The 23822-nt window shown below is 45.4% G+C and overlaps 1 protein-coding gene across 1 annotated transcript; it reads right to left on the bottom strand.

The window, feature by feature from the left end:
* Positions 1-19198: 19198 nt before the first annotated feature.
* LOC124676522 lies at positions 19199-20982 on the bottom strand. Its single transcript, XM_047212566.1, has 3 exons — positions 20482-20982; positions 20181-20366; positions 19199-19627 (listed from the first exon to the last, which is right to left on the bottom strand). The coding sequence occupies exons 1-3, from the start codon at positions 20980-20982 to the stop codon at positions 19334-19336; spliced, it is 981 nt and encodes a 326-aa protein (XP_047068522.1). The 3' UTR covers positions 19199-19333.
* Between the last annotated feature and the right edge of the window lie 2840 nt (positions 20983-23822).

Raw genomic sequence — 23822 nt, forward strand, 5'->3', positions numbered from 1 at the left:
GAAGCAAACACTTGTGTCAACTGTGCATTGATTCTTACATACTTGCTTATTTGCATTCATCATATTACTTTGTGTTGACAATTATCCATGATATATGCATGTTGAAAGTTGAAAGCAATTGCTGAAACTCTTATGCAAGACTTTTTGATGCCTGTCTTGAAAGTACTATTCATGAAAAGTTTTGCTATATGTTATCTATTTGTTAGCAAACTATAGATCATTGCCTTGAGTCATTGCATTCATCTCATATGCTTTACAATAGTATGATCAAGATTATGTAAGTAGCATGTCACTACAGAAATTATTCTTTTTATTGTTTACCTACTCGAGGGCGAGTAGGAACTAAGCTTGGGGATGCTTGATACGTCTCCAACGTATCTATAATTTCTGATGTTCCATGCTAGTTTTATGACAATACCTACATGTTTTGCTCGCACTTTATAATGATTTCATGCATTTTCCGGAACTAACCTATTAACAAGATGCCGAAGTGCCAGTTCCTGTGTTTTTGCTGTTTTTGGTTCCAGAAAGGCTGTTCGGGCAATATTCTCGGAATTCGATGAAACGAAGACCCAACATCATAATTCACCGAGACGGACCAGGACACCGAAGGAGAGTCGGAGGGGAGGCCTGGGGCCCCCAGACCATAGGCCGGCGCGGCCTGGAGGGGGGGCGCGCCGCCCTATGGGGTGGGACCCCCAGGCGCCCCCTTGGGCCGCCTCTTCGCCTATATAAGCCCTTGCGACCTAAAAACAGGATACCAATTGACGAAACTCTAGAAAGACTCCAGGGGCGCCGCCGCCATCGCGAAACTCCAATTCGGGGGACAGAATCTCTGTTCCGGCACGCCGCCGGGACAGGGAAGTGCCCCCGGAAGCCATCTCCATCGACGCCACCGCCTCCATCATGCTCCGTGAGTAGTTCCCCCATGGACTACGGGTTCTAGCTGTAGCTAGTTGGTACTCTCTCCCCCATGTACTTCAATACAATGATCTCATGAGCTGCCTTACATGATTGAGATTCAGCTGATGTAATCGGTGTTGTGTTTGTTGGGATCTGATGGATTGTTACATTATGATTAGTCTATCTATAAAGTTTGTGAAGTTATTTTTGCTGCAATCTTGTTGTGTTTAATGCTTGTCACTAGGGCCCGAGTGGCATGATATAAGATTTAAGCTCTATACTTATTGCTTAGATTGTATCTACAAGTTGTTTGCACATGTCTATGTCCGGAACCCGAGGCCCCAGAGTGACAACAACTAGGATAACTGGAGGGGAAGGCTTAGATATGAGGATCACATGTTTTCACGGAGTGTTAATGCTTTGCTCCGGTGCTCTATTAAAAGGAGTACCTTAATTTCCATTAGATTCCCTAGAGGCCCTGCTGCCACCGGCTGGTAGGACAAAAGATGTTATGCAAGTTTCTCATTGCGAGCACGTATGACTATATATGGAAAACATGCCTACATGATTAATAATCTTGATGTTCTGTCTTAATGCTATTTCAATCCTATCAATTGCCCAACTGTAATTTCTTCACCCAACACTTGTTATTGGAGAGTTACCACTAGTGTAGATAGCTGGGAACCCCGGTCCATCTTTCATCATCATATACTCGTTCCTACATGTCATTGGAAGTAGTATCAACTATTTTCTCGGTGCCATTGCCTCTCGTGTTATCAAGTATCGCTGCCGTGTTATCGTCATTATCTGCTCTCATATTACCGTCGCTTTCACATCACCCCTATTACTAGTGCTTTTCCAGGTGCAGCTAAATTGACAACTCAGTTGTTAAGGCTTATAAGTATTCTTTACCTCCCCTTGTGTCGAATCAATAAATTTGGGTTTTACTTCCCTCGAAGACTATTGCGATCCCCTATACTTGTGGGTTATCACCCTGCTGTAGTTCTCCATTGACACCGCCACCACGCCGTCGTGCTGCTGGGATTCTGAGGAGGATCTACTACTTCCGCTGCCCGCTGGAACGGGGAGAAGGACGTCGTCATCAACACCGAATGTGTGACCGAGTACGGAGGTGCTGCCCGATTGTGGCACCGTCAAGATCTTCTACGCGCTTTTGAAAGCGGCAAGTGATCATCTTCTGCAACAACGAGATCTAATCTTGTAGGCTTTGGAAATCTTCAAGGGTTAGTCACGTTCATCCCCTCGTTGCTACAATCTTCTAGATTGCATCTTGGCTTGGATTGCGTTCTCGCGGTAGGAAATTTTTTGTTTTCTATGCTACGAATCCCATCAGTGGTATCAGAGCCGTGTCTATGCATAGATTGGTTGCACGAGTAGAACATAATTATTTGTGGGCGTTGATGCTTTGTTGTCTTTAGTTCGAGTACTTTGCATCTTTGTGGCATGGTGGGATGAAGCGGCTCGGGCTAACTTTACATGACCGCGTTCATGAGACTTGCTCCACGTTCGATGCAACTTGTATTGCATAAGTGGCTTTGCGGGTGTCTGTCTCTCCCACCATAGTGAAGATTCAATTTACTCTTTCTATTGACAACACTAGTATCACCGTTGTGGTTCATGTTCGTAGGTAGATTGGATCTTACTCGAAAACCCTAAACCACGTAAAATATGCAAACCAAATTAGAGACGTCTAACTTGTTTTTGCAGGGTTTGGTGATGTGATATGGCCATGATGTGATGATGAATATGTATGAGATGATCATTATTGTATTGTGGCAACCGGCAGGAGCCTTATGGTTGTCTTTAAATTTCATGTTGTAGTTTTTCAAAGTAGTTGTAATAGTTGCTACATGAGGTGAACAACCATGAAGACGGCGCCATGGACCTTGACGCTACGCCGACGATGATGGAGATCATGCCCGTTGATGATGGAGATCATGTCCGTGCTTTGGAGATGAAGATCGAAGGCGCAAAGACTAAAGGGCCATATCATATCACATATGAATTGCATGTGATGTTAATCCTTTATGCATCTTATTTTGCTTAGAACGCGATGGTAGCATTATAAGATGATCCCTCACATTAATATCAAGATAATAAAGTGTTCTCCCCTCGTATGCACCGTTGATATAGTTCGTTGTTTTCAAAGCATCTCGTGATGATCGGATGTGATAGACTCAACGATTACATACAACGGGTGTAAGCCATGTTTGCACACGCGGAATACTTGGGTTTGCTTGACGAGCTTAGCATGTACAGACATAGCCTCGGGACACAGGAAACCGAAAGGTTGAACACGAGTCATATGGATGATATGATCAACATGTTGATGTTCACCATTGAAGCTACATCGTCTCACGTGATGATCGGTTTTGGTGTAGTGGATTTGGATCGTGTACCAATTAACAACTATGAGGGATGTTGTATTAAGTGGAAGTTCATTAGTAATTAAATTAAAACATGAACTAATTATCATAAACATAGTCTGAGTAGTATTTTGAATTAATTTGTAGTATTGGCATCTGTTTTCTACCAAGCGCTAGTCTTGTTATTGAGATAGAAATACTGTTAAAATTTAAAAATAAACTTTACGGACTGGTACCGTATTGTTAAAGAATTAAGAAATGATTAAGTCCTATTGCAAACTTTTAGTAAACCTCACATTGTTGATTCAAAGAAGTATGGTTTCAATTAGTACCTAAAGTTATCTTGTCTCCGTGAAACTTGAAGTTCAAATCTGTTTGAAAAGTAAGGAGCTGAAAATTTAGTTTTCGTAAATAATCAAGGTATGAGATATATGTGATATCTAAGACCTTATTGCAAGATGATAGAATATAATTTGGTGAGACTACATAAACTCATAAGTTTTATGGGAATGTACGAAGGTTGAAGACGCAAGGCGTCCCAATCCTCCAACTATTGGGGCACTAACGATATTCGCATATCCATGAAGTGATCGTCCTTAGTATGCACCGTTGCTAAAGACTCGTCGTTTCGAATACTAAGGTATAGATTCTACATGTGCATACAACGGGCGCAAACCAGATTTGCACATGCGAATACTGAGGTTAAACTTTACGAGCCTAGCATGTACAGACATGGTCTCGGAAAAGTCGTCATGATATGATGGATAAAATTATGAGTGAAATTGTTCATCATATTACAAAGTTACTAATAGTGAAATCTGAAACACTTGTCATATGATGATCAACTTCAAAGTAAGAACCTCAAGGTTATTGGTATTTGACCAACAAACCTAGAAGTTATTGAAGGTGAAGTGTTTTCTGAGAATGAGGAAAGCTAAAAGAGAAACTACAAAAGATATTTGGTAGAAAGAAAGAAAATACTAGAAAGTCTAGTTCAGGTGTATATAAATGATATACATGTTATGGATGTATTCCTTGTTTGGTCACATAATAAAATTCTTTGGTATTTGTACCATATTGGTTGGTATGAGATGTCATACAGTACAACGCAATACAAGAATACGATGGCCTAAGTAACTAATAAGGAATATGGTAATAATGCACGTCTGGAACATAATAAAGTGTTATTATGCTTGTCGTTGGCATTCTACCTAGCCCTTAGAATTTATAATAAAGAACTTAATAATTGTTATTTTGCTCTGGTCAAATGAAAACAATGAGTTGTTCAAATTATGACATTACTCCATGTACGATGGATAAGTTATTATAAATCTTAATAGTGAAACACACATACATAACACTAACGCTAAAATGCCATAAGGCAATTGATTTGAATTCCACTTATTTGTGGAACCGCTATTTAGATCATGTTAGAGAGGGACGCATGAAGGAACTCCATGCAAATGGATTTTTGGAGTCATTTGATTTTTGAATCGTTTGGCGCTTGCAAATCTTTTCTAAAAGAGAATGACTAAAATACCGTTCATAGGCCAAGAGTTGAATGGGCAACTAACTTAGTGGAAATATACATGATGATGTATGTGGTTCACTGGGCATAGTTGTGTGCGGGAGATTCTTCTACTTCATGAAAACTTCCAACAATGAATTGAGTATATAAATATGGATATATTCGATAAGGAAGAAGTTTGAAACATTTGAATGGATTCAAATAAAATTCAGCATGAAGTGGAAATCATCGTAATAGAAAAGTCAAATATATATGATTGGATCATGGTGGAAATATTTGAATTACGAGTTTTAGCGAACATCTAAGAGAGTTATGAAATTGTTCTACAACTCACGTTTCTTGGAGTATCATAGTGATGATGGAGTATCCGAGAGATATATCCAAACCTTGTTGGGTCAATGATGAGATAAAATATTGATGCTATTATATTTTTGTGAATTATGCTTTAGAGACTACCGCTTTTACACTAAATAGAGCATCATCATGATCCGTTGAAATGACACCATACAAGTTATGGCATGGGTATAAACCATAATAGTCCTTTCTTTAAATTTTGGTCTAAGAGTTTACAATCAAAATCGGATGAATGTCTTTGTTGGTTATCCCAAAGAATTGATTGGGAATTCTTTTCACTATGAAGTAAAAGACAAAAGTGTTTGTTAATGTTACTTGCTTATTTCCAAGAAATTGTTTTCTAGCGAAGTATTTGAGTGGGAGGACAATAGAACTTGATAAGGTTTATGAACCTGAGCATAATGATCAGAGTAGCGCAGCATCGGAAATTGATTCCGGAAGCGGCCACGACGATCATGGCTTCCATGACTACAAAGTGTTTTAGCCATGGAGATCGAAGTACTTATTGAACCTTGTAGGTATGGTTTACTTTGTGATCAAATAAATGATTTGTAGACAAAGGTTTGATTTTGAACAATGATAAACCAACTACAAACAAAGAAGTTATGATGGGCCCTAACTCCGTTAAAATGGTTGTACGCCATGAAATCCAAGATAGATGAATAGTTTTTGAAAGTAAATGGATCTATAAAATTGATGGACTTGGATGGAATATCCTTGAAGAAGCTCGACTTGTCGAAAAGTAGTTTACGACAAAGTTCAAAGAATTGACTACGATAAGATTAGATCTTCCGTAGCGATGCTTATAGTCTATGTGGATTATTCTAGTAATCGCTACATATTTCTTTTACGAGATATGATAGTAGGATGACAAAATACATTACTTAACAGAAGTGTGTATTAAAGGTGTATACAAGATACAACCAAGAGTTTTGTTAGTCCGTGGAATACTAGATAGGTATACGAACTTCAATTGGATGAAGTGAGTATAGCGGAGTTGGAATCTTCACAGGATGGAATGATCAAAGAGTTATGATTTCATCAGAGACGATGAAGAGGCTTGCATTTACAAGAAATTAAGTGGGAGCGCTGAGACATATTTGTAATACTTTATGTAGATGACATATCGTTGATTATAAATAATGTAATTATATAACTGATTAAAAAGGTTTCATTGAGAATTAAACTTCAATGAAAGGATATGAACTGAAACATATTTAGTGTCAAGATCTATGAAGATGGATTGAAACACATAAAAGTTTAAGTTAAAAAGTACATAGAATGAATATTGAAGTAGTTCAATATAAAGAAGGTGTTCTTGTCATGTGAAGGTTTAACAGACTTGAGTGTATCTCACACTCAATGAGTAAAAACACATGAGTGATTATAGATCACAAATAATATGTACAAAAATCAGATGTCCTATGCTCTAAAAAGTTAGGAGCATATACCAGAATGATTCATGTGATGATTGATACGTCCCAGACGTATCTATAATTTCTTATGTTCCATGCTACTTTTATGATGATACTCACATGTTTTATACACATTATATGTCATTATTATGCATTTTCCGGCACTAACCTATTGACGAGATGCCGAAGAGCCAGCTTGTCGTTTTCTGCTGTTTTTGGTTTCGAAATCCTAGTAAGGAAATATTCTCGAATTGGACGAAATCAACGCCCGTGGGCCTATTTTTCCACGAAGCTTCCAGAAGACCGGAGAGGAAACGAAGTGGGGCCACGAGGCGGCGCCACAGTAGGGCGGCGCGGCCCAGGTGCTGGCCGCGCGGCCCTAGCGTGTGGGCCCCTAGTGATGCCCCTTGACCTGCCCTTCCGCCTACTTAAAGTCTTCGTCGCGAAACCCCCAGTACCGAGAGCCACGATACGGAAAACCTTACAGAGACGCCGCCGCCAATCCCATCTCGGTGGATTCAGGAGATCGCCTCCGGCACCCTGCCGGAGAGGGGAATCATCTCCCGTGAGGTCTCTTCATCGCCATGATCGCCTCCGGATTGATGTGTGAGTAGTCCACCCCCGGACTATGGGTCCATAGCAGTAGCTAGATGGTTGTCTTCTCCTCATTGTGCTATCATGTTAGATCTTGTGAGCTGCCTATCATGATCAAGATCATCTATTTGTAATGCTACATGTTGTGTTTGTTGGGATCCGATGAATATTAAATACTATGTCAAGTTGATTATCAATCTATCATATATGTTATTTATGTTCTTGCATGCTCTCCGTTGCTAGTAGAGGCTCGGCCAAGTTGATACTTGTGACTCCAAGAGGGAGTATTTATGCTCGATAGTGGGTTCATGCCTCCATTAAATCCGGGACGAAGTGACGGAAAGTTCTAAGGTTGTGGATGTGCTGTTGCCACTAGGGATAAAACATCGATGCTTTGTCTAAGGATATTTGTGTTGATTACATTATGCACCATACTTAATGCAATTGTCTCGTTGTTTACAACTTAATACCGGAGGGGTTCGGATGATAACCCGAAGGTGGACTTTTTAGGCATAGATGCATGTTGGATAGCGGTCTATGTACTTTGTCGTAATGCCCCGATTGAATCTCATAGTACTCATCATGATATATGTATGTGCATTGTTATGCCTTCTTTATTTGTCAATTGCCCAACCGTAATTTGTTCACCCAACATGCTGTTTATCTTATGGGAGAGACACCACTAGTGAACCGTGGACCCCGGTCCTATTCTTTACATCCGAAATACAATCTATCGCAATTGTTCTTTATTGTTCTTCGCAAACAATCATCATCATCCACACTATACATCTAATCCTTTGTTTACAAGCAAGCCGGTGAGATTGACAACCTCACCGTTACGTTGGGGCAAAGTACTGTGATTGTGTTGTGCAGGTTCCACGTTGGCGCCGGAATCCCTGGTGTTGCGCCGCACTACACTCCGCCACCATCAACCTTCAACGTGCTTCTTGGCTCCTACTGGTTCGATAACCTTGGTTTCTTACTGAGGGAAAACTTGCTGCTATGCGCATCACACCTTCCTCTTGGGGTTCCCAACGGACGTGTTAACTACGCGCAATCAATGATCATTGGACAAACAGTAAGAATATCCCTGTGTGCTTTAGAAGAACCAAGGATACATATATAATTTTATATGGGGTAATGACAAACAAATCGATGTAAGGTGTTGCACCGATATTTGTTTGGTCACATATAAAAATGAAATTCAAATCTCAATTAGGCTAAGTGTTGTTTAAAAGGTAGCACAATGCTAGATTTAGAAGAGTTCTAAATATTGTGACGGATTCTACAAACGAAGGCATAGTATGTCATTGTTTTGACAATGACTGAGGATGTTTAAATCGAAGAGTTCTTTGCGAACTTGGTGTAGTTCCGATAGTGTCAGAACTTTGAAGCTATATTGTGTATGACAATATTAGTGACATATTTCAGACCGCAGAATTAAGGTTCCACCAGAAGACCAAACATATTTAATGCCGACTCATTTGGAAAATGAGTGATGCGTTGAGACGCAAATGAATTGCAAAATACATACGTTGCTGAGTGTGTCAGAACCGTTGACTAAAACTTCTCCCATGAGCAAAACATGATAAAACACCGGAAGGCCAAGGTGTTATATCTTTACATATGTAAACTAGATTATTGACTCTAGTGCAAGTGGGAGACTGTTGGAGATATGCCCAAGAGGCAATAATAAAATGGTTATTATTATATATATCTTTGTGTTTATGATAATGTTTACATAGCATGCTATAATTGTATTAACCGAAACATTGATACATGTGTGTTATGTGAACAACAAGGAGTCCCTAGTAAGCCTCTTGTATAACTAGTTTGTTGATTAATAGATGATCATAGTTTCATGATCATGAACATTGGATGTTATTAATAACAAGGTTATGTCATTATGTGAATGATGTAATGGACACACCCAATTAAGCGTAGCATAAGATCACGTTATTAAGTTATTTGCTATAAGCTTTCGATACATAGTTACCTAGTCCTTTCGACCATGAGATCATGTAAATCACTTATACCGGAAGGGTACTTTGATTACATCAAACGCCACTGCGTAAATGGGTGGTTATAAAGGTGGGATTAAGTATACGGAAAATATGAGTTGAGGCATATGGATCAACAGTGGGATTTGTCCATCCCGATGACGGATAGATATACTCTGGGCCCTCTCGGTGGAATGTCGTCTAATTAGCTTGCAAGCATATGAATGGTTCATAAGAGATGACATATCACGGTACGAGTAAAGAGTACTTGTCATGAGACGAGGTTGAACGAGGTATAGAGATACCGATGATCAAACCTCGGACAAGTAAAATATCGTGTGACAAAGGGAATCGGTATCGTATGTGAATGGTTCATTCGATCACTAAAGTCATCGTTGAATATGTGGGAGCCATTATGTATCTCCAGATCCCGCTATTGGTTATTGGTCGGAGAGAAGTCTCAACCATGTCTACATAGTTCGCGAACCGTAGGGTGACACACTTAAGGTTTGATGTCATTTAAGTAGATATGGTATATGGAATGGAGTTCGAAGTTTTGTTCGGAGTCTCGGATGGGATCCAGGACATCACGAGGAGGTCCGGAATGGTCCGGAGAATAAGATTCATATATAGAAAGTCACATTCCAAGTTTGGAAATGATCCGGTGCATTTATGGCAGGTTCTAAAAGGTTCTAGAAAAGTCCGGAAGAAATCACCATGGAAAGTGGAGTCCCGGAGGGACTCCACCTTGCATGGCCGGCCAAACCCTAAGGGGAGGAGTCCCGGGTGGGCTCCACCATAGGTGGCCGGCCAACCCCCAAGGAAGGGGTGGGAGTCCCACCTTGAGTGGGATTCCCCCCTTGGGTAGGTTTTGTCCCTTTGGTAGGTTTTGGTTTCGGGTCTTATTCGAAGACTTGGATACCAACACTTGGGGATTTCCACCTATATAATGAGGAGGAGAGGGAGGGGGCTGCCCACTCTTGGCCGCACCACCTAGGGCCCCCATGGCCGGCGCCCTACCCCCTCTCTCTCCCCAAACCCTAGCGCCCCTCCTCCACATAATACTCTCGCAGCGCATAGGCGAAGCCCTGCTGGAGTTCTCCATTGACACCGCCACCACGCCGTCGTGCTGCTGGGATTCTGAGGAGGATCTACTACTTCCGCTGCCCGCTGGAACGGGGAGAAGGACGTCGTCATCAACACCGAACGTGTGACCGAGTACGAAGGTGCTGCCCGATTGTGGCACCGTCAAGATCTTCTACGCGCTTTTGAAAGCGGCAAGTGATCATCTTCTGCAACAACGAGATCTAATCTCGTAGGCTTTGGAAATCTTGAAGGGTTAGTCTCGTTCATCCCCTCGTTGCTACCATCTTCTAGATTGCATCTTGGCTTGGATTGCGTTCTCGCGGTAGGAAATTTTTTGTTTTCTATGCTACGAATTCCATCAATTCGGTGGCGGCGCATGCGCACCAGCAGGCGCTGGCCGTGTGTATCGTGGCCACCAACGCGAGCCCATGGCGTACGTTGGGGCCAGCGTACATTCCGGGAGTGATGTCACCGTCGACATTCGGCTTCTTCAATGACGACCCCTATGCCGCGATACGAGGATGCGCTGCCGCATGGCAGCTTCAACCCCAATGTCGTGTTCTACTCCCCGGCGTACGACCAAGCGCCCCAGCGGGAGCCAGGCCCCGGAGCGGACGACACCCCGTTCACTGGCCGCAGGGGCCCGCTCGAATTCGAGGGCGCCGATGTTGAGGATAAGGAGGAGTGGGGCGAGGAGGCGGTGGAGGACGACAAGGACGAGGACGAAGAGGGCCGCGACAAACGACGAGGACGAGGGTGCCACGGAGGATGTAGAGGATCTCGTGGAGGTTGACGCGACCGGCGTGAGGAAGAGGAAGAAGAAGGCCTTGGGTACACGAGGCCCCAACTGGTCAATTCTATAGGATGAATGTCTCTGCGAGTCGTGGTCAACGGTGAGCCATGACTCCATCATCGGCGCCAACCAAAAGTACGGGAAGTATTGGGCGAGGATTAAGACGGCGTTCGATGAGCGCAAGCTAGTCCACAAGGATTACCGCAAAGTGACAATGAAGAGGAGCCAAAAGGCAATGTCGACGCGCTGGGCCATCATCCAGGCGTCGGTGAACATGTTCCATGGGTACCATAACGAGGTCGAGACCAGAGGCGATAGCGGCGCGAATGTCAGCGATGTGGTACGCCTCTTTCTACGAAATTTTTTAGCCCTATTTTTTAATCACGATCTGATTGGGCTTCCTTTGATTAGTTCAACAAGACCATGTCGATGTATCGGAAGCACTCGGAAGGGAATAAGTTTTTCACGCTGATGAATAGCTATAGCAAGCTCAAAATGAACGAGAAATGGAGGGCGACCCATCATTCGTTGTCGAAGGGGAAAGATGCCATTGATCTGGATGCGCCGGTCGGAACATCGGCAGGGCGCCCTACCGGCAACAAGGCTGCCAAGGCCGTCTTGGCCGACGCATCGTTGACCGAGAAGACGCAGGCATCGATCACACAGTGCCTCGCCGAGGTCTCCTCGACCCTGCTCTCCCGCGACAAAAAGGCCGACGAAAGGTGGGCGGCGCTGCTCAAGAGGCAAGAGGAGAAGATGGAGCTCAAGAAATACAAGGAGGACACGTCCCTGCTGACCGCGTCGACAGCTAGAATGTCTCCCCGGACGCGGGCGACGCACAACTTGTACAAATGCATGATCTTTGACAGCATCGAAGCCAAAATGGCGGCGGCCGAGGCAGCGGCAACAACCTCACCCCCGGACCAAGAGCCAGCACCAGCAGACGCGTCTGCGACAAAGTCTGCTAGTACACCTGCGTAAGCGGAATCGGCATCTGCATTGGTGTCTACCTCGCCGTCAGCGACAGAGCAGGCACACCGGGAAGAGCACGACGAGGTCGTCGTGATCGACGGGCCTACGTCGACTCAGTATGCGCCATTGGCGTCGCCGAAACCCTTCTTCGAATTTATGTCTTAGCTTGCACCACCGGTCTGTAATATGATCGTGCGTCCAGTACTTTCGCGGCTACTCTGATCGCGATGACTTTGACGGGAACGATCTTTTTTGAATGTGAACTATTTGAATTTCTATTTGGGGGCGGCGTTTGAGGGACGCGGCTGGGGAGCGACGTCACCTAAACGTGGCACGAAGAAAACACGTCCCCCAAACGCTCGATCCAGCGCCGTTTGTGTGGACTTGGAGGACGCGGCTGGAGATACTCTGAAAGGAAGAAGTGTAATTGTCCAGCTTCTCCCCAAACATGCAAGAAACCGAGTCACCTGACATATGTCTTTCCTTCTAGACATGTTAGCCATTTTAACCTGCGCCTTGAATGAACTAGATTATTAGAGGGAATGGTAACCATCCATGAGTGCCAGGACACTATTTTTTTCTAGTAGAACTCTCTTTTTCTCAAGAAATAGAAGGACATAGTAAGTGCAGTCAAGTGATGTCATCGAATCTCAGTAGCAATTCACTGAAGGAAATTTGAGAGATATGAAACACAATTATATTCTTCATAGTGCGGTGTATATATGCACCTTACAACCGACAGATCACAACCTTCGAACCCTAGCTCTACACCCTATCACATTACAAAGGGAAGGACATCCATGTGATTAAGGGTGGCCAGTTAGGAAGGTTAGGTAGGATTCAAATGAATACAACTATTTTTGCTTACATGCCCGCTCCGTCGAAGCATCAGCGGAGATGATGCCGAGGCTAGATCGAAATGACTCAAAGGACACAGTTGGAAGGCCCTTGGTCATAATGTCGGTGAGTTGTGATGTCGTCAGGACATGAACAACACGAAACTGGCCAAGAGCCACATTCTCTCGTACGGAGTGAATGTCCAGCTCGATATGCTTCGTTCGTTGATGATGAACATGATTTGCAGACAAGTAGACCGCAAAAACCAATGTGGCTTTGTCAACAACACAGAAGAGCTCACCAAGAAGCTGTCAAAGCTAATAGCATTCAGTAACTGTGTTAGCCACCACACGATACTCAGCTTGTGCACTACATCGAGAGACACAGTCGGTTGTCGCTTAGAGGACCGGCCAAGAGATCAAACTGTCCAACTGCATAGGCAATATCGGGTCGCATCAGCGTGAGATACTGCAAGACATCGACGCTAGAAATACTCCAATAAGGTGTGGCATCCGGAGGGAAGACACCTTATGAGGCAAAGAGCTTGGGCTTGGTGTCAATAGCCGTGGTGGTGAGTTTCCAATTTGACATAACATCATGGTGAAGAATTATTTTTGCATATCGCTCTTGTGAAATAAAGAATCCAGTGCGGCTACACCGAACATTGATGGCGAGGAAAAATACAACGCCCCAAATCATTGAGCATGAACTCATCCTAGAGACAACCATGATGCCACAAAGAAACATGTTCGAGGAAGCCTTGAAGATGATGTCATCATCATAGAGCAGTGCCATGACGGGGGACAAAGAGGGAGGTATCTGACCGTGTTGACGTGAAGCCAATACTGCGCAGAAATCCTCCAATGTGTATGTACCACGCTTGCGAAGCTTGCCAAAGAAACGTAGAGCGACTTGGAGAGCTGGCACATGTGATCCGGGTGCACAAGGTCGACGAAGCCAAATGTGTTGTCAGTAGTAGACACACTTGATGAGGAAAAGGTTGCCGTGTCTAATTATTGGATAGGCCAAGAGTATGATGCAGCGAGATGTAGAGCGTTGCACATGGTGGAGAGCTTGACGACCGGGCTGAAAGTTTTGCTAGTCAATCCTTGGTCATTGATGAAACCCGCACACAACCCAATGAGCTTTAAAGCGTTCGAGTGTCCTATCAAGGTGAAGTTTGTGATGGAATACCCATTTGTCGTTGCCACATTGGCACCACGAGTGGAAGGAACAAGCGCCTAGGTCCAGTTAGCTTGGAGAGCATCGAATTCTTCCTTCGTCGCAACTCACGTAACACTTCCTATGGAGTTTGGCTGCACCACCAACAGGTGTCTAGACAGCCTACCAATCGGTGTGCTAGACAGCCTACCAAACCGTGTCTCCCTTGGCCCAGACGTGGTCTCCCCGCAAGTCCCACCAAGGCCCGGGCCGTCACATGAAGCCACCACCAAGGAAAGGAGTGAGTGGGTCAGCCCACCCGGGTCCAGGCCCAACAAGGGCCTCCGCTCCGAAGGTGCCACCCACACCAGCTCCATCCCTAGGGTTTCACTCTCGATGACGAACTGGTACCGCGTCGGACGCTACAGCAACGCATCAGGCTCTGCGGAGTGCCCCTTCCTTGAGAAGAACTCTTCCTCCTCCGAGAGCGCCTCCGACGACCGGCCACAAGGGACCTGCCAGATACGGCCGGCAGGAGCACCTCCGGCCTCCACGATCAGCATGCCTCCATCTCGTTGCACATGGGCCTCAGGCGGAGCCGACGCCAAACATTCCCCACAACACCGATGCAATAGCCATTTGAATCGCTAGAGCGGGACCGTAAGAACGTAACGGTTCGCTCCATCGATCGTGGATCGCCTCTTTTTTTCGTGCTACATCCGATCCATAATTAGTGGCATGGTTTTAATTTAAGTTTAAACTAAAAATCATGAAATTTATTATAGATCAGAGAGTACTATGTTTACACATAGAACAAATCCAGATTTAAGTTTATTTTCTCGTCGGTTCACAAAGTAGATCGATACGATTGAGACCATGGTTACTTGACAAACGAAGCTAGATAGCTTGTGATGGCTACTTCATATACGAAGCTAGCTGATGCATATATCATCTAGCTGGCTGGAAGATTTGATCGATCTGGTGCTATTCACGTAAAATATTTATGCAACAGAAATGATCATTTTTAAACTCGGAAATGGCCATCTAGAGCTAATTGAGTTGTACCCATGGACTTCAATCCTCATAGGTGGGCTAACTCCGGTGACCCAGTGGATCACTCCGTGCCTTCCCCACTGGCCGAGGCCGACCGGACTAGCCCAACGACATTGACCCGACCCATTTCCAGAAGTAACACTTCCTATGAGTACTCCATGGGCTAAAAGGGCTATAAAAAGCCGGGGTCTTTTACGGTAGGGACAAAGACGCGTCAACCGTCCAACTACCCAGATCTAAGAGCTGAGATTGATCAATACTTGTTATGCAAAGGAGTAGTATTTTCTCACAAAAGAGTAAAATAGGTAAATTCCTGCCCATTAAAGGGTACTTTCAGGATATAGAAATTTGTCCACCGGTTAGGTTGGAGCCCCGATCCCATTCCATTCTGTAGACAAACGGATTCTCTTCACTTGCCATCTGTTTTCGTGTCAAAAAGGTTAGAAATGCCACGCGGCCGGCCACAGTGACTGCGCTGCATCCTTATATAGCACGTGACATCAGTTTGTTCTCCACTGGAAGTGATAAAAAGCCACGCGCAAAGAATTGCCAAAATCGCCCTTCAGCAGGGGTGTTAAAATGCAGTGCCATAAACACGATTTTGCAAACAAATAGCATAAAACAAGATCTAGAAAATATGATAAAGCTAGTTTAGATAGAAGAAAATAGAGATAGTTTATATTTTACAAACTAGTGTAGATAAAAATAAACCTAATCTAAAAACTCGACATCGGATGAGTCCGGTGTCGTGGTCGACACTGAAGTCGGCGAGAACATGCCAGGCCAACGGGGGTTATCCTCGGAGATTGTCATCGGACCGGCCATCTACGCCTCGATGAAGGCCCGCCTCACCGCCTTGTCGGCCATCCGGGCGAGGCTGACCTCCTCGCGGCCGTCTGCACCTCCTTGCAATCGCAAAGTGCTTCTTCTCGGCCGCGACACCCTCAGGGAAGCCGGCCGCCACTCGAGCAACACATGCTCATCCCGCTCGGCGATGAGAAAATGGCGCTCCAGCTCTCGCTGGGGCGCTGCTCCTCTTGCGTGATAAGGCGCGCCGGCGGCGCGAGGGCCTCGGCCTACTGGCGCATCCACACGTCATGGAAGTTCATCGTCCGATGCGGACGCCCGAGCCGCCAGGCCAGGGCGTCGTACGCGTGCGCCGCCTTGTGCGCGGTCTCGAACTTTCCGAGGCCGATGCGCTCGTCGCCGGTCCGGATCCCCACGTAGAAGGCGTCATTGGGGTGCCCGTGGATGCCGCAATACCCAGAGCTCGAATGGCGTCGCGACTACATTGTAGTGGCGCGATATCTGTGCGAAGGGGAAGCGCGAGCTGAAATGTCAGACGGTTGGAGAACACGCATGGCACGTCTTTTATATAGCGCGCACCGGGGCATGAAAGAAAGCGTGTGCGTCACCGCTATTTCAGACGCACGGTAAATGTTTTAGCGCGCGCAATTTTACCGCGCCTGTCGGCCATGCTGCAAATTAGTAATTATTTTAGCGTGCAATCCATTTAGCGTCTCCTTTAAAGTTGCTCTTAGCGAATGCATTGCGCAAAATATTTTTTATACACGTGATTGATTCTCACTGAGGCAGTCGATCGATGGTTTTCACGTACGGAAAGGCACGTGCATATCAGCGGATGGACGGGCGTTTTGGAAGAATCCATCATTACCCCTAATCGTAATCTGGCCAAGTTGCCCTTACACGAAAGGAAAATACGGAAAGATTACCTGCCTAAATTACATTTGATCAATACTACTCGTCCATAGGACTAGTAATTTGTACCGTAAAAAGCCTCAAAAAGCCACGCAGCTCGGCTGCTCTGGTCTGGTACCTTTTTTTGTACCACTCAAAAAATATATAGTAGGGAGTACCTTTTTTTTGTCAACGTACAGGTAAAAGACTAGGCTTATTTCAAAACAAAATAAAAGAAAAGGTAAAATACTTTTATCCTCTACCATAATTTTTTGTTGGATTTTGAAGCAGGGCATATAATAACTGGATGTGGATACAAATGTGGACGGTATTGGACTACGAATTCGAACCGAAAACACAGTGGATTCAAACCCAAAACAGAAATAGTTTATCGGGTAAAAACAAGCACCGAGACACAATTTTACCATTGCAAATAATAAATAAAATTATTCAAAGACTAACACTAGAGAGTGGCGAGTCATTTGGAATTATACCAATGTTAAGATCGTAGGAAAAGGAACGGAGGGAGTAGTACTTAATAGCATTACACCAAGACCAAGGTCGTACTCAAATAAACGTCTAAGTAAAAACTCTGTTGTTGTTTCTTATTAAAAATAAAGTCAAGCAACCGTCTAAGTTGGAGGCAGTAGCGCACCCGTAACTCAACATGACATTTTTCATGTCCACTGGTGTCTTCCTGTTTTGTGGGAGTATGCTGAGAGATAATTAGATTGTACATTTCACAAACAGAGTAATAATTCATTATTATTTATGAAGAATGAAATTGCTAAAATACCTAAATGGACTAATTGGGTATTTGCGCAAATTAGTTAGGCTAATTTAATTAGATATCCTAATTGAGAAGCTAAAAAATCCGCCAAAATGGTAGATAACTCGTGTCCTCCGGATAGTAGTAATAACATATTCGTCACCATATCCACCGGATATCCGCATGGCCAATATTCGTATTCGTAGGATCAAAAAATACTTGTACTATTTAGACTTAGTTCGTCCCCTAAAAATGTTAACACGGCTAGGAAAGACTTCATTGCGAGTTTTTATTAAGGTAGAGAGGTTAGAATTCAAGCCCAGGTGGTGGCTCTTTGCGCTTTTGCATACCGACCATTACGCTACAAGAGTCTCCTCACCCGTCTCCTGAAGGATTGGTATTTTTATGTGTCGGAACAACCAAAAGACTAAAAAATACTAAAATGGCTTCACACGTTCAATCTATCCTCGTCCCCTTCTCCTTCAGATATGCACTGACACTAGAAAATATACTCAACATGCAAACAATTTTCAGAACATGTGTACTGGTGAATCTGATTGGAACGGTTCTGAATTTGATTATACTTAAAAGTTTTCTTAAGTTACATCGTGTCCTTGTATTAAGTTTTAGGTCTTTCGGAAATATAAGGGATGCCTTGCAGACCGTTCATTATAAACTTGTCATTTTTTCCAAGCTACATATTTTCGAATTTTGGTACGTAATTTGGCACACACATAAGTACGTGTATCCTCAACATGCAAACAATTTATTTGGAATTTGTGGAGGTATGAATATATGGATTTCTGGACGGGGTTCTGTTGGACCTACTAGGTGCCACTACAATTTTTAGTACTAGTAGCAGTACATGCACCTGCCTGGTTACCTCTGACTTGAGAACTCCTGATGCGCGTTTAGCTAAGTAATCTCCACAATAAACTACAGACTCAGAGTCAGCGGCACCACACGCTTCAGCTGCAAATTATAAATCTGATACTGCTACTACTGCCTAGCGGTTGCCAGTACACGAACAGCCTGATCGATACATCGAGCACAGTGTTCAGTTGAGTAGACGTCCATAAATGCCATAGCCAGAAGAACTAAATCGGCCATGCCGTCTCCGACAGCGTCCATGTGAAGAGAGATCCCTTGACAGTTTCACTGAACCTTAATACTTCAATACTCATAGTATGGCACTACAACTATAGTTATCGATTTGACTCTGCGACAGTGAAACGGCTATGCACATTAGTAATAATCAGGATCCGTTTCTGAAGATCAGACTTGTCAGTAAAAACTGAGCGAACGATCGTTCATCGGAGATGACAGAGTTCCTGCAGCAGTGTTAGAACCATATACATTCTGAAATGAAGGTTGTTGGAACGTTGGATGGTTACATTGCATGGGTCTGAAGAGAGGTTCTGAAACCTGGGAACCACTTGTCCCTGAAGAAAGGAAGCTTCCCACAGTATTTTTTTTTTTGCATCACAGGTTATCGGGGACAGTTACAGTGATGGGGCAAATCCGTCGCGTGCCAAAAGCAGAAGCAACACCGGCTTCACGCCTCCCGCACCGTCCAGGAAGATGCAGCAAGAAACGCGTGATCATTCATCCATCCATTCCATCTCAAATGCCGGCAACAAAATGCATCTGTACATGCGCAACCGATCTGTCGACTCTCTCTTCAAAATGGTAAATCCAGGTATAAAGGGTATTACATTACATATGCAGCAAGAACAAAAGAAGAAAGAAGAAATGGCAGCGCCGAAAGTTCAGACAGGGGTAGCTAGATGTGGGTGCAGTTCTTCTTGAGGGAGAGGGCCTTGCCGAGCTTTGCCACCTCCAGGCGGACGCTGCACCGCACGTTGTTGTGGAACGTGGGCTTCACCAGCTTGCCCAGCACCAGCGCCCGGGACCTGATCCTCACCGTCAGCTCCAGCGGCACCGGCGGCGGCGGCGCGCCCTTGGGCCCCGGGGTGCTGCTCAGCCCTGAGCCGCCGCCGTAGAGCGGCACCCTGCTGGCCATCACCGCCACCGACACGTTGCGCTTGCTCTTCCTCTGCTGGTAGAAGTACTTGAGCTGCGGCAGCAGTTGTAGTAGGATCAGGATTGTAATTATGACATGGTTTTTTACAGCTTCACTGAACATGAGTTGGATTTTTTCCAGCAAAAAAGGAAATACGTAAAGAATATGAATTGGATTTTTCCCGCAAAAAAAGGAAAGAAAGGATATGAACTGGATGACAGCAACTCAGGATGACGATGTGCCGTTGGAGTTTTTTTTTCTCTTTTCAGCAGTGTGGATTGGTATCTACTATACTTTCCAGTTGCTATCCGTAGACGTTATCACTCACAGCTAGAACACGGCTGGGCAGGTCAATGTGCAGCTGTACCCCAATGTTCATATCTAGAAACATTTCCTTTCTTACCTTTTGCAACTGCAGTGTGCAAATGTGCATTCATAAGACTACTTTGACATGATTTAGTGCAAGATTTTGAGGACCAGCTTCTCCTAGCATCTTTCTAATACTAACAAGAAATTAATCTCCAGTGATGTTCTGAATTCAGCATTATCATTCACAAACCAGAACCATCAAACATCAAAAAAAAATCCAGTTGAGGAATATGCTTACGTCTCCTGCGGCCATGAGGAGCTGGGAGTAGTAGAAGGTGACTGGCTGCGCGGTGACGTGCACGCCGAAGAATGTGCCGGTGTTGCGGAAGGTGAGCCTGACGGTGGCGTTGAGCGTGGAGAGCTCGGTGGGCACCAGCGACGCGTCCGTGCCGGCCTGGATCACGAAGTTGTGGAAGGTGACGCTCTGTTGAGCGCAGAGATTGAAATGGTCAGTTCAGTGGTTGAGGCAGGCAGCTCTTGTGAATCATGCAATTGGAAAGAAACGGCGAAGAACAGAGGAGGGAAAAACATGGTCTTACGTTGACGGAGACGACTGGCTTCTGGTTGCGGCTGGCGCCCCAGAGGATGAGTGCGAAGAAGAAGAAGAGCAGGAAGAAGGCGGCGACGAAGCCAAGGCCGTAGCGGACCTTCTTGGGCAGCGCGGAGAATCCGCCCTTGCGCCCGTCGTCGTCGTCGTCGTCGTCCATGAGGAGCCCCTCCTCCTCGATGGCCGCCTCCTTCATCCATGGGCTGCGCCGCGCCGCGTCGCCCCCGCCCGCGCCTGCGCCTTTGGCGGCGCGGCGGGAGGAGCCGGTGGCGGCGGAGGCGAGCTTGCCGGAGAAGCGGGAGGAGGAGGAGTCCCTGGAGTGGTTGCCGAGGGAGCGCGGCGGGGAGGCGGCCGGGGAGGAGTGGAAGGAGGAGGCGGCCGTCTTGCCGTCGCCGTCGTCGTGGCTGGGCGACTGCACGTAGTAGGCCGCCCGCGGCGGCGACGACGGCGCCATGCTCGAGGTCACCTCCGAGTCGGTCTTGGCGTGATGCATTGCCGGCGCCGCGGAGCGGAGCGGAGGTCGTGCCTCGTCGTCGGAACGCCGATTCTTCTCCTCCACTCGGGGCGGGGCGGTCGGGTTCTGATTCTTTGGTGGTCGTCTCCTTCCTCTGTTCGTCGCTCGCGGTCGCTTTGTAATCTGCGTGGCTGGGACGCTGGGTGTGTACTGTACTTACTTGCGTAGTAGTGGGCGCCCACGTCTGTCTGGTTCTTCGAGGCGTGCGCGGAGGATCGGGTCGGAGACGTGTTGGGAGGTGTGCGTCCGCGTCCGGGGGCGATGACTTCCGGGGCTGGCGATAGCTGCCCCTGCCCGACAGACGCGGATCAGCTGCACCCGCAGGCCAGTCGTCGAATAACGGGTGCTGTGGTGCCTGATCTGCACCGTAGGTTCTCGATCCGACGGTAAGCGCTTGCGCACGCACGGCACAACCTGCTGTCTCATCCGGTGTGGTTTATGTGGAACAGGGGTAACTGCTGGTAGTACCTATCGCGTGCCATTTCGTCACTGGAGCAGTTGCGCCGGTGACTGCACAAAATGTCTAGCTACCGCACCAAGGTCGTCGATAGTTCAGATCAAAAAAGGGTCCTCGAGTGTAAACATCAACATTGACAATATAAAATCTTTGCTATTATGAATGTCGATAATTTTTCCTATATATTTGGTTAAACTTTACAAAGTTTAGCTGTGACTGAAAGGGGGTGGGGGAGTAAACCTAGCAGTAACCAGGTGCGGTGATGGTAGGTAACCGTACGACGACAGTTCATCCCTCCTAGTCCCACGTCTCACTCTTTCTCCGACGTGTCATCGCTAGCCCATAGGTGCAGATGAAGATAACTGTGAAAGTAAATAAAATGTCGATATTAACTAGTTTTTCTAGTTTGTGAGGGGGGTGAATCTACATTTTTAGGGTGCAAAAGACACTTTCAGTAATGGGATAATGCGGTATGAAATTTTTGGAGATCGACTTTAGCAAAATTGAGGAAGTACTTAGCATTGATAAAGTTGAGGAAAAACATCAATATTTATAAATTTGAGATGACAGTTTTAAAGTTTGAGAAAACTTCTCCAAAGATTGTTGCACAATTTCAAACCCTAATTTGGGTGATGGCCGCCAAATCCTTGTCCACTCTCCTATCATAAGCGCAGCCGTCCCACTCTTACCGTCACCATGTGTGCCGTCAGGGACGGAGCCATGAAAAAACTTGGGGGAGGGGGGAATTGAACTTTAGGTTAGTTGGATATGGCCATGTAGGCAATTTCTTGAAAATTCGGGGACTAAACTGAACACTATATAGGGGGTCTTTAAGAAAAAATCAACAAAGGAAGGACATGGCCCCACCCCCTAGATGCGTCCCTGCACACAAGTCAAAGTTAGGCAAGGGCGGCCGAGCCAAACAGGGTGAGGTGCAAATTTGTGATGGTGCAAGCTTAACTTGAAGGGAGAATAACTGAAAACATTAATCTGGTCTTAGGACGCCTTGACTCAAAATCTGAACCACGGGTCCATCCCCTTTGGGAGTCCATTCTAAAAATGGTAAAATATTATTATTGGTGCACACATTTTGGAGATATTAACACCTACAAAAAAAAATTGTATAATCTTTACAAAAAAATAGGTAGTGAGATGGCTGGTGTAAATATACGGCAAATAATATAATATTCGATGTTTTTTTTATTTTTCTATGCTTTTGGGTAACTTTAAGAGGGGGCCTAACGAGGAAGCTTAGGGTTGACGGAATCCTTCAGGCTAGCACGAGACATCAGATACCAAACAAACGGGGAGAGAGATTTACCCAGGTTCGGGGCCCTCGATGAGGTAAAACTCTTACTTCCTGCTTGTCTGATCTTGATTTATCGAGTATATCGGGTCATAATGGGGTAGCCGATAGGCTGCTATGGTCGACTCGCCGAGAGGCAAGGATTTTAGGGTTTGTGCTCTAAGTTACGGTGATTCTACATAATGTTATCCTCTGGTCGGCAGGCTCTCTCCTAGCCTTTATAAAGCAGGCCAGATCCCGAGAGTCCTGTTCGAACTCGACTAGGTTACAATAAAATCTTAATCTAGTCATTCCTTCATTAACACCTTCTTGCCTTGTCAATCAATAATCCGTCTCATGATAGGTCCCCTTTGTTGGAACCGACGTACGGATCCACCTTGGTCATTGAACAATCTTCATGGACCCCTAGTTAGGTCAAGGGAGGTAGACTAATATCAGGTACCCGAAGGGTAATGCCCACATCAGGGCCTGCTGTAAGTTTACGCATGTTTGAATTAAGTTGCAAGGATACCCTACTAAATTGGGAGAATAATGAGATCTTGTGAACATGTGTGATCTGAGTTAAAAAAATTGCTCTAGCCGAACGGCGACAACATCTAACATTGGGACAAAGAGAAAAATAAAAAGGATAAATTACGAGGAAAAGTAGCGAGTTCTCTATATTAAACATCGTCGTCAAATGGTGTGAGGTCACAAAATTCGCAAGCATGCCAATTAGTGTTCAAAAGAGATAGGACAAGTTTGGCCCTGGACAACCGGCGCTGCTTCTCCGCCCATGCTGGCCATGGCTTCTCCTCCGCTATCGCTGGCCACCGCCGTTGCTCCCCGCCTATGCGTTCACCTCCGCCAAAACCGCAGCTCGTGTGCCCGCCACCGATTTGGCCCAATTTTGGCCCCGCCCGACCTCCGGTGTGGCAGATTGGTAGAGGATCCAGGGGATTCACTTCATCTTGAGTCTGCGAGTCTTCGGCATGGCGAATTGGTGGCCGACGAGATCGATTCGTGCATGTTGATGCCTTCATTGTGGGTAGGGAAGACTAATTTGTGGGGGATTTT

Source organism: Lolium rigidum, chromosome 7 (genome assembly GCF_022539505.1).
Source record: "Lolium rigidum isolate FL_2022 chromosome 7, APGP_CSIRO_Lrig_0.1, whole genome shotgun sequence".
In the NCBI taxonomy this organism is placed as follows: Eukaryota; Viridiplantae; Streptophyta; class Magnoliopsida; order Poales; family Poaceae; genus Lolium; species Lolium rigidum.